Raw genomic sequence first — 11,123 nt, 5'->3', positions numbered from 1 at the left:
GTAAATAATCTTATCTTAGCAGCAGCTAGCCCCTCAAGGTCCTGAAAGCTTTACTTCCAAATTCCTTAGAGACTATTACTTACTCTATCCTTAGCACCGTCCCCCCCCCAAACTAGAAGGTATTTAATCAGTCACTCCTCACAAACACAAGTGCAGCTTTTCCTGCCCACGGGTCCTGTCCCCCTGCTATAATAAAGCACCTTCTTCCACCAAAAACGTCTCAAGAATTCTTTCTCCAGCCTTCACTCCTGGCCCACACTATATCAACCCCCAGGGTGGAGCCCGGTGCTTCCCGCCCCCACGCGGGGGACAATCCTCGGGCGCTGCCCACATTTAGATCTCCTAAAGGAACCCCTCTGGGGAACCCCGCCCAAAGCATCTCCAGCCCTGCCACTAAATGAGCGCCACCAGCCCTTGGCCACCAAGCTCTCCCGGACGGATCTGCCAGTTCCTCAACTGAAAAAGCAAGGAGGCAGCGCCGCCTACTGGCGAGAAAAACTGCGCGCGGACGCCGCTCGAGGTGGTGCCACCACGCGTTACTGCGCACGCGCGCCGTCCCCAGCCCAGGTAAGGAGGGCGCCTAAGCTTGTTTTGGCGGCGGAGCCCAGGACGAAGACTTCCCTTCCCTCCATCCTTTGCGGCCCATCCAGCCCTCCCTAGCGAAGTCTTAAACTACGTTTCCCAGAATCCACTGAGGCCCTAGTCTTCCGGTAGCGTCGGCGGAAGCGATGACTAGATCTGGCTGGGCCACAAGAGGCCGGCTTGGTCACTATGGAGGAAATAGGCATCTTGGTGGAGAAAGCTCAGGTCCGGTGCTGCCGGGCTCGCGGGGAGAGGGCGAGGCCGACCTGCGTGGGGTGCTGAGTGGCTGCGGGATTTCCGGCCCGGGTCTGGCTGGTTCTGGAGGCCTCGGTGGAGAGCTCTATGCCGTCCCGAGGCCTGGCTCTGTGGCTGAATGATGTTAGGAGGGCAGTAAGGCTCAGAACGCGCGGCTGCAGGAATGAGTGACGTTACAGGTTCTTTGGCACGGAATGATTTCGGGGGCTAGCTAGGAGTGCTTAGTGATATCGGTGACCCGGCGGGGCTGCGGATGTGTCGGGGTGTGAGTGATAGGGGACTTGGCCGTGGGCCGAATGATGTCTCACGGGGGGCCGGGGAGCTGACTGACGTTCGGGGCTTGGCTGGTGTTGGGGGGCTTCGTAATATCTGTGGTCTGGCCGAGTGATGTTTGCGGCCGACCTAGGGAACTGGATGACATAAGGACCTAATTTGAGTCCGGGTTCTGTGACATGAGGGATCTTTTGGGGAAAACTGGGTAATGTTAGAATGTTCGAAGGTGACTTTAACAGCCTATAATGAGATAGTCATGTGATACTAGGAACTAGTTGACGGGGGCTAAGAGGCATTAGAGTCCGGTAAGGAGTTGATGTGACCTTTAGGCCCTAGTTGGGAGTCAGGTTGATATTGGGGATATGTTACAAGGGGCATATGATAGTAAAATACCTGTTTGGGGAGCTAGTTGACAGAGGGGCCCTGTTAGAGGCTAGGTGACATCAGGAGCCTATTTAGGGGACTGAGAGGCTTGTAGAGTCTATTTAGAGGGGCTGAATGATGTCAGGAGCCTGTTAGGGGCTGAGTGGTTCATGGTGGAGTGGGGAGGGTGCTCTAGATTCTCTCATGAGGGGACGCTCTTTTTCCAACCTGAGTTTTCTCCCTTGTTCTAGGATGAGATCCCAGCACTGTCTGTGTCACGGCCCCAGACGGGCCTTTCCTTCCTGGGCCCTGAGCCCGAGGACCTGGAGGACCTGTACAGCCGCTACAAGGTATAGTCAGCCACAGTCTGGACCCTGCACAGGACCCAGCATGCTGTACTCCCCCCCACCTTCCACTGCTGCCTGGCTCAGCAGGACCGGACACAACCGTCTACCTTACCCCTCTCCGCTCACAGAAGCTGCAGCAAGAGCTGGAGTTCCTCGAGGTGCAGGAGGAATACATCAAGGATGAGCAGAAGAACCTGAAGAAGGAATTCCTCCATGCCCAGGAGGAGGTGAAGCGAATCCAGAGCATCCCTCTGGTCATCGGACAGTTTCTGGAGGCTGTGGATCAGAATACAGCCATTGTGGGCTCCACCACAGGTGCGTGGGTGGGTGCGTAGGGGGGCACCTCGTTCACTCATCTGTTCATTAAACATCGGTTAATTCTTTTCCTGTCACGGACCAGGAAGTGTGCTGGGGTCTTAGAAGAACAAACAAAGCAAGGCAATGTAATGGTGTTTTTCTGACTTTGATATAGAAGTAGACATATTTTATATTCTCTCTCTACACGTGTGTATGTGTGTGTTTTGTGTGTGTTCGTGTATATATATATGTACCTAGGTGTACAGTTGACCTTTGAACAACACAGGTTTGAACTGTATGGGTCTTATACACGGATTTTTTGGATAAGTACAGTACTGTAAACATGTTTTCTCTTCCTTATGATTTGCTCAATAATATTTTCTCTTTTTAGCTTACTTTACTGTAAGGTTATAGTATATAATACGTAAAACATACAAAACATGTGTTAATTGACTGTTTTTGGTATTGGTAAGGCTTCTGGTCAATAGTGGGCTATTAGTAGTTGAGTTTTTGGGGAGTCAAGTTATATGTGGATTTTCAGTTGCCTGAGGGGTCGGCGCTGCTAACCCCTGCATTGTTCAAGGGTCAGCTACATACATATCCATATATAAAAACTAAATATATATTGAAAGTTTCATCAAATGATATTTAGCCTTACTATGTGTCACATACTCTGATGTTTTTTATTCTGTTCTAGCCTGTTTTTGTCTTAAACAGTGTTCTGGGTGTGACCCTCTAAGTTGATTTCATGACAGTTACTGGGTTGGGACTGGCAATTTGAAACCATGGGTGAAGTGTGAAGAGCTTGGGCTCTGGTAGGACTCAGTATGTGGTAGCTGCTGTTGTTAACATGGGTTCAGGCCCTGCCCTTATGATGGTTGTTGTCTCTGTGTGTTATCTGTCATTTCCTGCTTCTGGCTTCTGCTCTTTTGGACCAAGCCATGTTCTTGTAAAGGTGGGGAACAGAGTGTAACTGGGCCTGGAATTGGACTGAGGGGCCGGAGGTGAGGTGGTGAAGGGAGGGAGATCCCCAGAATGAGGCTTGTGTCTTGGACCTGTAGGACTTAGGGGGACAGTGGGGCTATCCCTGAGATGCCAACATGGGCAGAAGAGTAGGTTTGGAGGGAGACAGTGCAGGCAGCCGAGGACTTCACAGGGAGGGGTCTGGGAGGCTGCTAGACAGCCAGGTCTGAAGGTCAGGAGAGAGACTGATGCTGCACAGAGGTGAGTATCAGCACCATAAGAGTAGAAGGTGGATGGGAGCCGTGAGCCTGGAGGCTGGGCGAGCAGGGAGGAGTCTGGTGCAGAGACCTAGGTGGGAGCGGAAGGCTGAATCAGGTGGGGTCTGTGGTGAAGGAGAGGAGATTGGAGACATTCAGGAGGCTGGGTGGAAGAGCACAGGGACTGATGGGCTGTGGAGGGCAGGGGAGAAAGGTCCAGCATGAGCCTTGGGACTCTAGCTGGTGACTAGGGACCACGGGCCTCTCTGAGACAGGGACCCAAGAGAAGCAGCACAGTGAGTGAGGGAGACCCTGGGGACACGCGGGGGGACACATTCCAGGAGGCTGCTGCTCACCTAGGGCTGGAGCTTGAGAGACCGTCGGGGCTGGAGATGGACAAGGAAGCTGTCGTCACGAATGTGGGGATGGACCGGAGGAGGCAAGACTAGAGGCCAGGAGGGCTGTTCGGGGTCTGAGTGAAAGATACTGTTGGCCTGGAGGCTACGACTCTAAGATTTGGGGGAGGAGACAGTTTTGAGGTTCTCTGCACTTCTGACTTTCCCTGCTCCCTTCCTGTCTCCCAAAGGCTCCAACTACTATGTGCGCATCCTGAGCACCATTGACCGGGAGCTGCTCAAGCCTAATGCCTCGGTGGCCCTCCACAAGCACAGCAATGCCCTGGTGGACGTGCTGCCTCCTGAGGCAGACAGCAGCATCATGATGCTCACCTCAGGTGGGAGGGGGAGCCCAGGGCTGGGGAAGCCTGAGGGGACCCTGTGGGCCAGGCTGGGAGCCCCCGCTCTGCTCTCCCACCAGACCAGAAGCCAGACGTGATGTATGCAGACATCGGGGGCATGGACATCCAGAAGCAAGAAGTGCGGGAGGCTGTGGAGCTCCCACTTACACACTTTGAGCTCTATAAGCAGGTGAGGGGCTGGAAGTGCCAGGGAAGGGACAGCCCCCCGCCCCCCTCCCACCGCCGTGTCTCGAGTTGGCGGTGGGACTCCCTGGCTCATCCTTTACCTCTGCATTTCAGATCGGCATTGACCCTCCCCGAGGCGTCCTCATGTATGGTCCACCCGGCTGCGGGAAGACCATGTTGGCAAAGGCCGTGGCTCATCACACGACAGGTGAGCTACTGGGCCCTTCCCTGGAGCTCTGACCTTCTGGGCTCTTGGGACCTCGCTCCCTGCTTTCTCATCTTCCCCAGGAAGTGGCAAGGTGTGGTGATTAAGAACGGGGGCTGTGGGGTCAAAGCCCCAGGCTGCTTCTTACTGGCTGTGCCGTCCTGGGGAGGTGGCTTCACTGCCTCATGCCTCAGTCCCCTCGTCTAACAGAAGACTTGCTTCACAGTGGGTTGTCAACCCATTAATAACCATGAGTTCAAATTCATGGGTTGCAACCAGCATGTAAAAAAATGAAACTGGAAACATCAGCATCCATCCCACATAGTAAGAGCTCATATTCGTGAAACCTTTTGCGTACACACATACACTTGTGGTTGTTTATACACGTATTTCTTGTAGCTTCCAGACAAAAACGTCTGAAAGTCGCTCTGTTACTGTTTATAAAGCCTGAGATTCGGGCTCAGCACATCTTAAAATCTTAACACGTGTGAGCTGGGGGCAATAGAAGGCAGTGGTTAAGCAGTGGGTTTTCTGGGCCAAGCTGAGTGGGTTTGAAATCTGGCTCCCCTATGTAAGCTAGTGTATGTCACTACTCAATAAGTTAGTCTCTCTGTGACTTCCGTTTCCTATCTGTCTGGGTTATTCGGAGGATTAAATCAATATAAAGCTTCTAGAACCATACCTGGCACGTAGAGAGTGGACAAGAAATGCCAGCATTGTTCTGAACATTCATTTGCTTAGTGGTTCATTGGACTTCTGCTCTCCCAGGCCCTGAGCTGAGCTCAGACATGTCCCGTGTTGGAGAACCTCCCAGTGTGGCTGCGGAAAAAGAAAAACACATAGAACTCAGTCATTCAGTTACTATTTATTGAGTACCTAAGTGTGCCAAGCCACGCTCTAAGTGCAGGAGACATGGCAGTGAACAGAACAAAGTCTCCTTTCTTCGTGGAGGTGATGTCTTAGTTGGGGAAGTCCTTGGACAGATAAACAGGTGAACAGATTATAGGTCACGTGGTGCTGAACGCATGATGAGAGGAAGCAGGACAAAGGGCTTCCACTTTATATGGCAGAACTGGGGGGTGGTCGGGGAAGACTTTTATGAGGTGATGTTCACATAAAGACGTGAGGGAGTGAGTTACATGGATGTCTGCGGGAGGCACGTATCAGGCGGCGGCACTGTCTGTGGGGCGGGAACGTGCTTAGTGTTCCAGGAATAACAAGGAGGCCCCTGCAGCTGAAGTGAGTGAGCGAGGGGGCTCAGTTGGAGGGGAGGTTGAGTAGGAGCAGTCTGCAGAGCAGTAGATGCCCCAGGGAAGCAGGGAGAGAAGTGGGATCGCCCTCATGGGAGGGCACGTTGGTCCATTCTGCCTGTGCCTCTCAGGTAGGGCTCCCCAGAGGAAGTGAGGCATGAGCGATGTGTCAGGCACACAATTGGGAGGGAGCATCCCAGAATAGTATGTGCAAAGGCCCGGGGTGGGAAAGAACTTTTTATTGAGTGAGTTGTGAGTAGACCACGATGAAACTCCACAAGGGTAGGACCTCGTACATTCGTTCTTTCCTGCGTTTCCTGCGTCTGCCCAGTAACGCACTGTGGTACTTGCTCAGCCGATGTTGGCGGGCTGGCTGAAGGAGGGCTGTGCTTGGCAGGTTCCCCAGGGGTGAGGCTGGAGAGCTCAGAAAGGGTGTGAATATAGTCTTAGCACAAATCTCAGGGATTTTGCACATTGTCCTGAGAGCAGGGTGGTTTTAGATGGGCAGGAGACAATAGAAATACAATGCAAGCTGCATATAGAATTTAAGAATTTTAGTACCCACTAAAAGAAATAAGTTACAAGAAGTAGGTGAACTTAATATATTTTATTTAACAAGTATAGTCAAAGTACTATTATTTTAACATGTAGCAGATATAAAATTGAAGATTTTTAAAATTTTTTTACTATAGTAAAATATATATAACAAAAATTAGTGTTTTAACCAATTTTTAAGTGTATAATTCAGTGGCATTAAGAACATTCACAGTGCTGCACAACCTCCACCCCTGTCCCATTTCCAGAACTTGGGACAGAACGATGGTCCCAGACTGAAACTCCATACCCATTAGACACTAACTGTGTTCTCCACACCCCCTCGCCCCCAAACCCGATAACCTCTGTTCTACTTCCAGTGGCGAGGAATTTGGCTGTCATACATGAGTATCTCATAGAAGTAGATGAATCCTACATTTGTGTTTTCATGACTGTCTTTTTCACTTAGCCTGTTGTCTTCAGGGCACATCCTTACTGGAGCAGGTGTCAAAATAGAATTCCTTTTTAAGGCCGAATAATATTCCATTGTATGTATATACCATGTTTTATTTATCCGGACATTTGTTGGTGGACATTTGTTGAGGTATTTTACACTAGTTTGTACTAAGTCTCTCTGGAAGTCCGGTGAGTATTTCACAGTGACAGCCTATCTCATTTTGGACCAGCCACATTTGTGTTCCCCAGCAGCCACATGTGGCCAGTGGCCACCCCATTAGAGAAGTGGTATGATTAGATAAGCTTTTTGAAAGATTATTCTGGCAGCTGGAAGTGAACTGGAGAGAGGAGAAATCTGACAGCCAGTTAGAAGACTTTGGAGTGATCCGGAGGACTGACTGTTATAGCCTTGGGCAGAGGCCTTGGGGGTAGGGGTTGGAGAGAGAAGGTAGAATCAGGGGGCAGAAGTGACAGGATTTACTGACTGACTAGAGGGGGTTGGCAAGTGGGAGGAGTCAGGAGCAACTTCCACTTTCTTCTTGGGGCCATGGGGGGGTGGGTAATGGTGACCCTCACAGGATTGGCGTTGGGGAAAGACGGGCTGAGTGTGGGACGTGCTGTAATTCAGTGACCAGGAGGTTTTCCCTGAAACACAGTACGAGAGATTGGGAGGACGGGGAAGGGGAGGCGGGGGGGGGGGGGTGGACAGGGCACCGCAGCAGTGGAGTGTGGGGAAGGCAGACAGACCGAGGCCCGAGTCAGATATGGGGAGTTCAGAAGTTGGGATTTCAACAATGTGGACACCTGCAGAGCGGCCACGTAAATGTGTGGCTGAGGCAAACACTGGGATGTGTTTAGATACCCTGAGGTTTGCAGTTGAGCGAGCCCCCAGGTGATGTAGGTAGGGAGAGGAGGAACACCTTGAGCCGGGTGTGGATTCTGGATGTTAGGGCGTGGCGGAACAGGCCTGCCACATGCACAGCTCCTGGTTAGGACAGAAAGCCTCCAGGGCTGCATCATGGACAGCGTGGCTCCCTTCCCTGTGGTAGCTGAAAGGAGGGTTCTGTTGCTCCATGCCATACAGAGCCGCATCTAGTCATTAACAAACACGTTAGACTTTAAGAAATAAGTTCAAAAGGAGAGGCCCAGAACAAGCCTGTCTTCAACTACATTGCCACTTGTTGGTTATGTCAGAATATGTGCTTGGGGTCCTGGATTCGTGATTTGGGCTGCTGGGTTGCTATGGGGTGCAAGCAGATGCCTGGTCCTCCCAGCAGGATCTGGGACACAGCCCCAGGGCATGAGAGAATGACCCGGGCTACTTGGAGTGGGTGTTCAAAGAAAGGGATGTCTTCAGGGGACTCGCAGTTTCTTTATGTAAAGCAGTACAGACCCTGTGGGAGGCCCTTCCTCATCTAACCCTTGTCATCCTGCCATCAGCTGCATTTATCCGGGTCGTGGGCTCAGAGTTTGTACAGAAGTACCTGGGCGAGGGCCCCCGCATGGTCCGGGATGTGTTCCGCCTGGCCAAGGAGAACGCACCTGCCATCATCTTCATAGATGAGATTGATGCCATTGCCACCAAGAGATTTGATGCCCAGACAGGGGGTGAGTGATGCCTCAACAGGGCCTGGGGTCTTGAGCAGGCTTGTATGGGATGCCTTGGACTGACCGTGTTGCGCTCTCCAGCTGACAGGGAGGTTCAGAGAATCCTGCTGGAGCTGCTGAACCAAATGGATGGATTTGACCAGAACGTTAACGTCAAGGTTCGGGATTCAGGCTGGGCAAGGGGAGGTGTGGTATGGGAATCAGGGAAAGGTGGAGGCTGGCATGTGCGGGGGCAGGTATCATGACAGGAAAGAGGGTGTAGGGGGGACAGAGGCCTGAGCTGACCTGTCCCCAATGCCAGGTGATCATGGCCACAAACAGAGCAGACACTCTGGATCCTGCCCTGCTGCGGCCAGGACGCCTTGACCGTAAAATCGAATTTCCACTCCCTGACCGCCGCCAGAAGAGATTGATTTTCTCCACTATCACCAGCAAGATGAATCTCTCTGAGGAGGTTGACTTGGAAGATTGTATCCTGCTCTGGAAGTGAGGGGAGGGTCCCGGTTGGGAACGGGGACTGGATCTTCATCACCATCTCTGCCTTCACTGTGACCCAACTTGTACAGGGCAGGAGACCAAGGTCCAGGGGTGGGGGTGGTGACAAAGCTCGAGGATGACTTCTGGTTCCAGGCATTTACCCCCTCATGCAGGGAAAGGGGTTTCCTTAATTCACCTGCTGCAGATGTGGCCCGACCAGATAAGATTTCAGGAGCTGATATCAACTCCATCTGTCAGGAGGTGAGTGAGGGTTTCTCTCTGGATCCTGGCAGGGGGTGTATGAAGACCCTCTTTGAGACCACTCTGCCACAATCCTCATGTCCCACATTGCCTCCCTGGGGCTTGGGGCCTGGTGTCTCCCTCCACCATCACTAGGGCTGGGGAATAGATTTTAACTCTCGTCCCTCAACAGAGTGGAATGTTGGCCGTCCGTGAGAACCGCTACATTGTTCTGGCAAAGGACTTCGAGAAAGCGTACAAGACAGTCATCAAGAAGGACGAGCAAGAGCATGAGTTTTATAAGTGACCCACCCCCTGTGGTGGGAGGGAAGGGGAGGGGACTTTTCTCACCTCCCCAGCCTCTGTCCCAAAACCTAGTGTTCTTTTTTCTTTACCCAGGATTGGTTTACTCAATAAATATACAAGATTGAATCTGTTCAATTTCTTCCTAAAAGTTTCACTCCTTTGGAGAAAACTGGGCCATGAATAGGATGTTCTGTCCCTTCCTGCTCTCCTGACAGATGAATGGGTGAGGTACAGTCCTGGGTTACGGTTTGAGAGAGAAGCAAAGAATTCAAATCAAAAGACTTCAGAAAATTGAGGAAAAGAAGCGGAAATCGAACCTCAGACCACAGCCCTTGACCACAAATAAAGCCCCTGCACATTTCCCTACCCACATTTCTTAGAGTAGGTAGAAGACCATTTGAGTCTTGGGTGATTCCTGCCTTCCTCACACTCAGAGGGAATATCAAGGACAAGGAGCTAGCCCCGCAGAGTCCCCAAAAGTAGGGCTGAGGGTCAGAGTAGAGTCCCCAAGAGTAGGGATGAGGGTTGCGGGGAGGAGGTGGGATGGCTGGGTTTTGTGACTGTCCTTGGCTCTTCTCCCTGTGGTCTTGTTGGGGCACAAATGTGTTTGGTTGGACTAATTCCCATTCTTTCTTGAGGTCTCTGTTGAGACACCTCTCCCTCTGCATAGCCTTCCCTGATGCCTCAACTTGGGAAGGAACCCTTCTATGCTCCACTGGCACCATGTCCATGCTCTGCTTGGGACTTATGCCCCCTTAGACTTCCTCACGTGCTTGCCTGTCCCTCCTCTGAACTGGAAGCTCCTATAGGCAAGGGATTGTGGCCTGATCACAGTTCAAGTCCCAGTGTCTACACATGGTAAACATTCACTTACTATTTCTTGAACAAATACAAAAATGTCACTGTGTATTTGGAGGTGAGGTGGGAAGAAAGTATAAGGAAAAACAGTAGTCACAGGTCCTTGAGGAGATGGGGGTGATTCCTCTGTAGAGGAGCATGGCAGGTTGAGTGGAGGTTACCCTTTCCTCCTCCCTGGAACCTCGCTAAAATAGGAGAGAAGAGAGCAAGATGTACATTCACAAGGACCCAGGAAGAGAGAGGACGTGGTAGCAACACAGTTTTGGGGAGAGGCAGATAACTGCTCATCAACCCAACTGAGCCTGAAGTAAAGGGGAGCCCAGAACAGATTAGCACTCAGAGATCACCAGTGCCAAGTTCTGAAGGGGAGGGCTGGAAACACGGACTACCTGAAAGGCTACACAGAAATCAGAATTCATACACCAAGTGGGACTCGAACCTGGCCTGCAGGGAAGGAACGAGTTGTTATTCCAGGCCCTGAACCCCTTCGCCAGCCTGGCTGGAGGTTTACTCCAGGAAAGTCTGGACCCTGGGTCTCTGGGCTGGCAGGCCTGAAGCAGGGATGAGAGAGGGCATGCGTGCGGAAGACGAGGTTAAGTGAGAGCCCCGGGCAGGCAACTCAAGGATTCCTTCTGAGGAAACCAAGCAGCACAAGAGAAAAGAGGAAAATGGGTTGTTCAGACACCTTAAGCCCTCATCTTTCACACTCACTAGCAGCTAATACCTAAAACTGATGAATTAACAATAGCATAGACTTTAGAAATAAGGAAGTGAATTCAAAACAAGAGGATGGGAAGTAGTCTACTCTTGGAAGTAGGGAAATAGGGGGTGAGGGTGCCATGGGAATGCTTTTGTTTTGTTATACACTTTATATGTATTACAGGACAGTGTTGAATGGAAGAACCTTGTTTCTGACCTTAGGGGAAAAAC

General features: G+C 51.5%; 1 protein-coding gene across 2 annotated transcripts; it reads left to right on the top strand.

Moving 5' to 3' along the window:
• The first annotated feature begins 710 nt into the window (after positions 1–710).
• PSMC4 (proteasome 26S subunit, ATPase 4) lies at positions 711–9,459 on the top strand. Of its 2 annotated transcripts, none has more exons than XM_044921966.1 (11): positions 711–807; positions 1,725–1,823; positions 2,042–2,135; positions 3,924–4,070; positions 4,154–4,263; positions 4,374–4,467; positions 8,145–8,312; positions 8,394–8,470; positions 8,614–8,782; positions 8,995–9,050; positions 9,223–9,459. In XM_044921966.1, exons 1-11 carry the CDS (start codon positions 772–774, stop codon positions 9,334–9,336), a joined length of 1,164 nt encoding a protein of 387 aa, XP_044777901.1. In that variant the 5' UTR covers positions 711–771; the 3' UTR covers positions 9,337–9,459. The 2 variants fall into 2 exon arrangements, with proteins under 2 accessions (XP_044777901.1, XP_021556438.1); XM_021700763.1 differs by having other exon boundaries at positions 1,949–2,135.
• Positions 9,460–11,123: the final 1,664 nt, after the last annotated feature.

Source organism: Neomonachus schauinslandi, chromosome 16 (assembly GCF_002201575.2).
Source record: "Neomonachus schauinslandi chromosome 16, ASM220157v2, whole genome shotgun sequence".
Classification (NCBI taxonomy): Eukaryota; Metazoa; Chordata; class Mammalia; order Carnivora; family Phocidae; genus Neomonachus; species Neomonachus schauinslandi.
This window is presented reverse-complemented; position numbering and strand designations above follow the sequence as displayed.

Coding starts and splice junctions, on each gene's coding strand:
- PSMC4 (XM_021700763.1), top strand. CDS start 772: ATGGAGGAAATAGGCATCTTGGTGGAGAAAGCTCAG. Junction 4,468..8,144: donor CGTGGCTCATCACACGACAG/GTGAGCTACTGG, acceptor TCCTGCCATCAG/CTGCATTTATCCGGGTCGTG. Junction 9,051..9,222: donor TCAACTCCATCTGTCAGGAG/GTGAGTGAGGGT, acceptor GTCCCTCAACAG/AGTGGAATGTTGGCCGTCCG.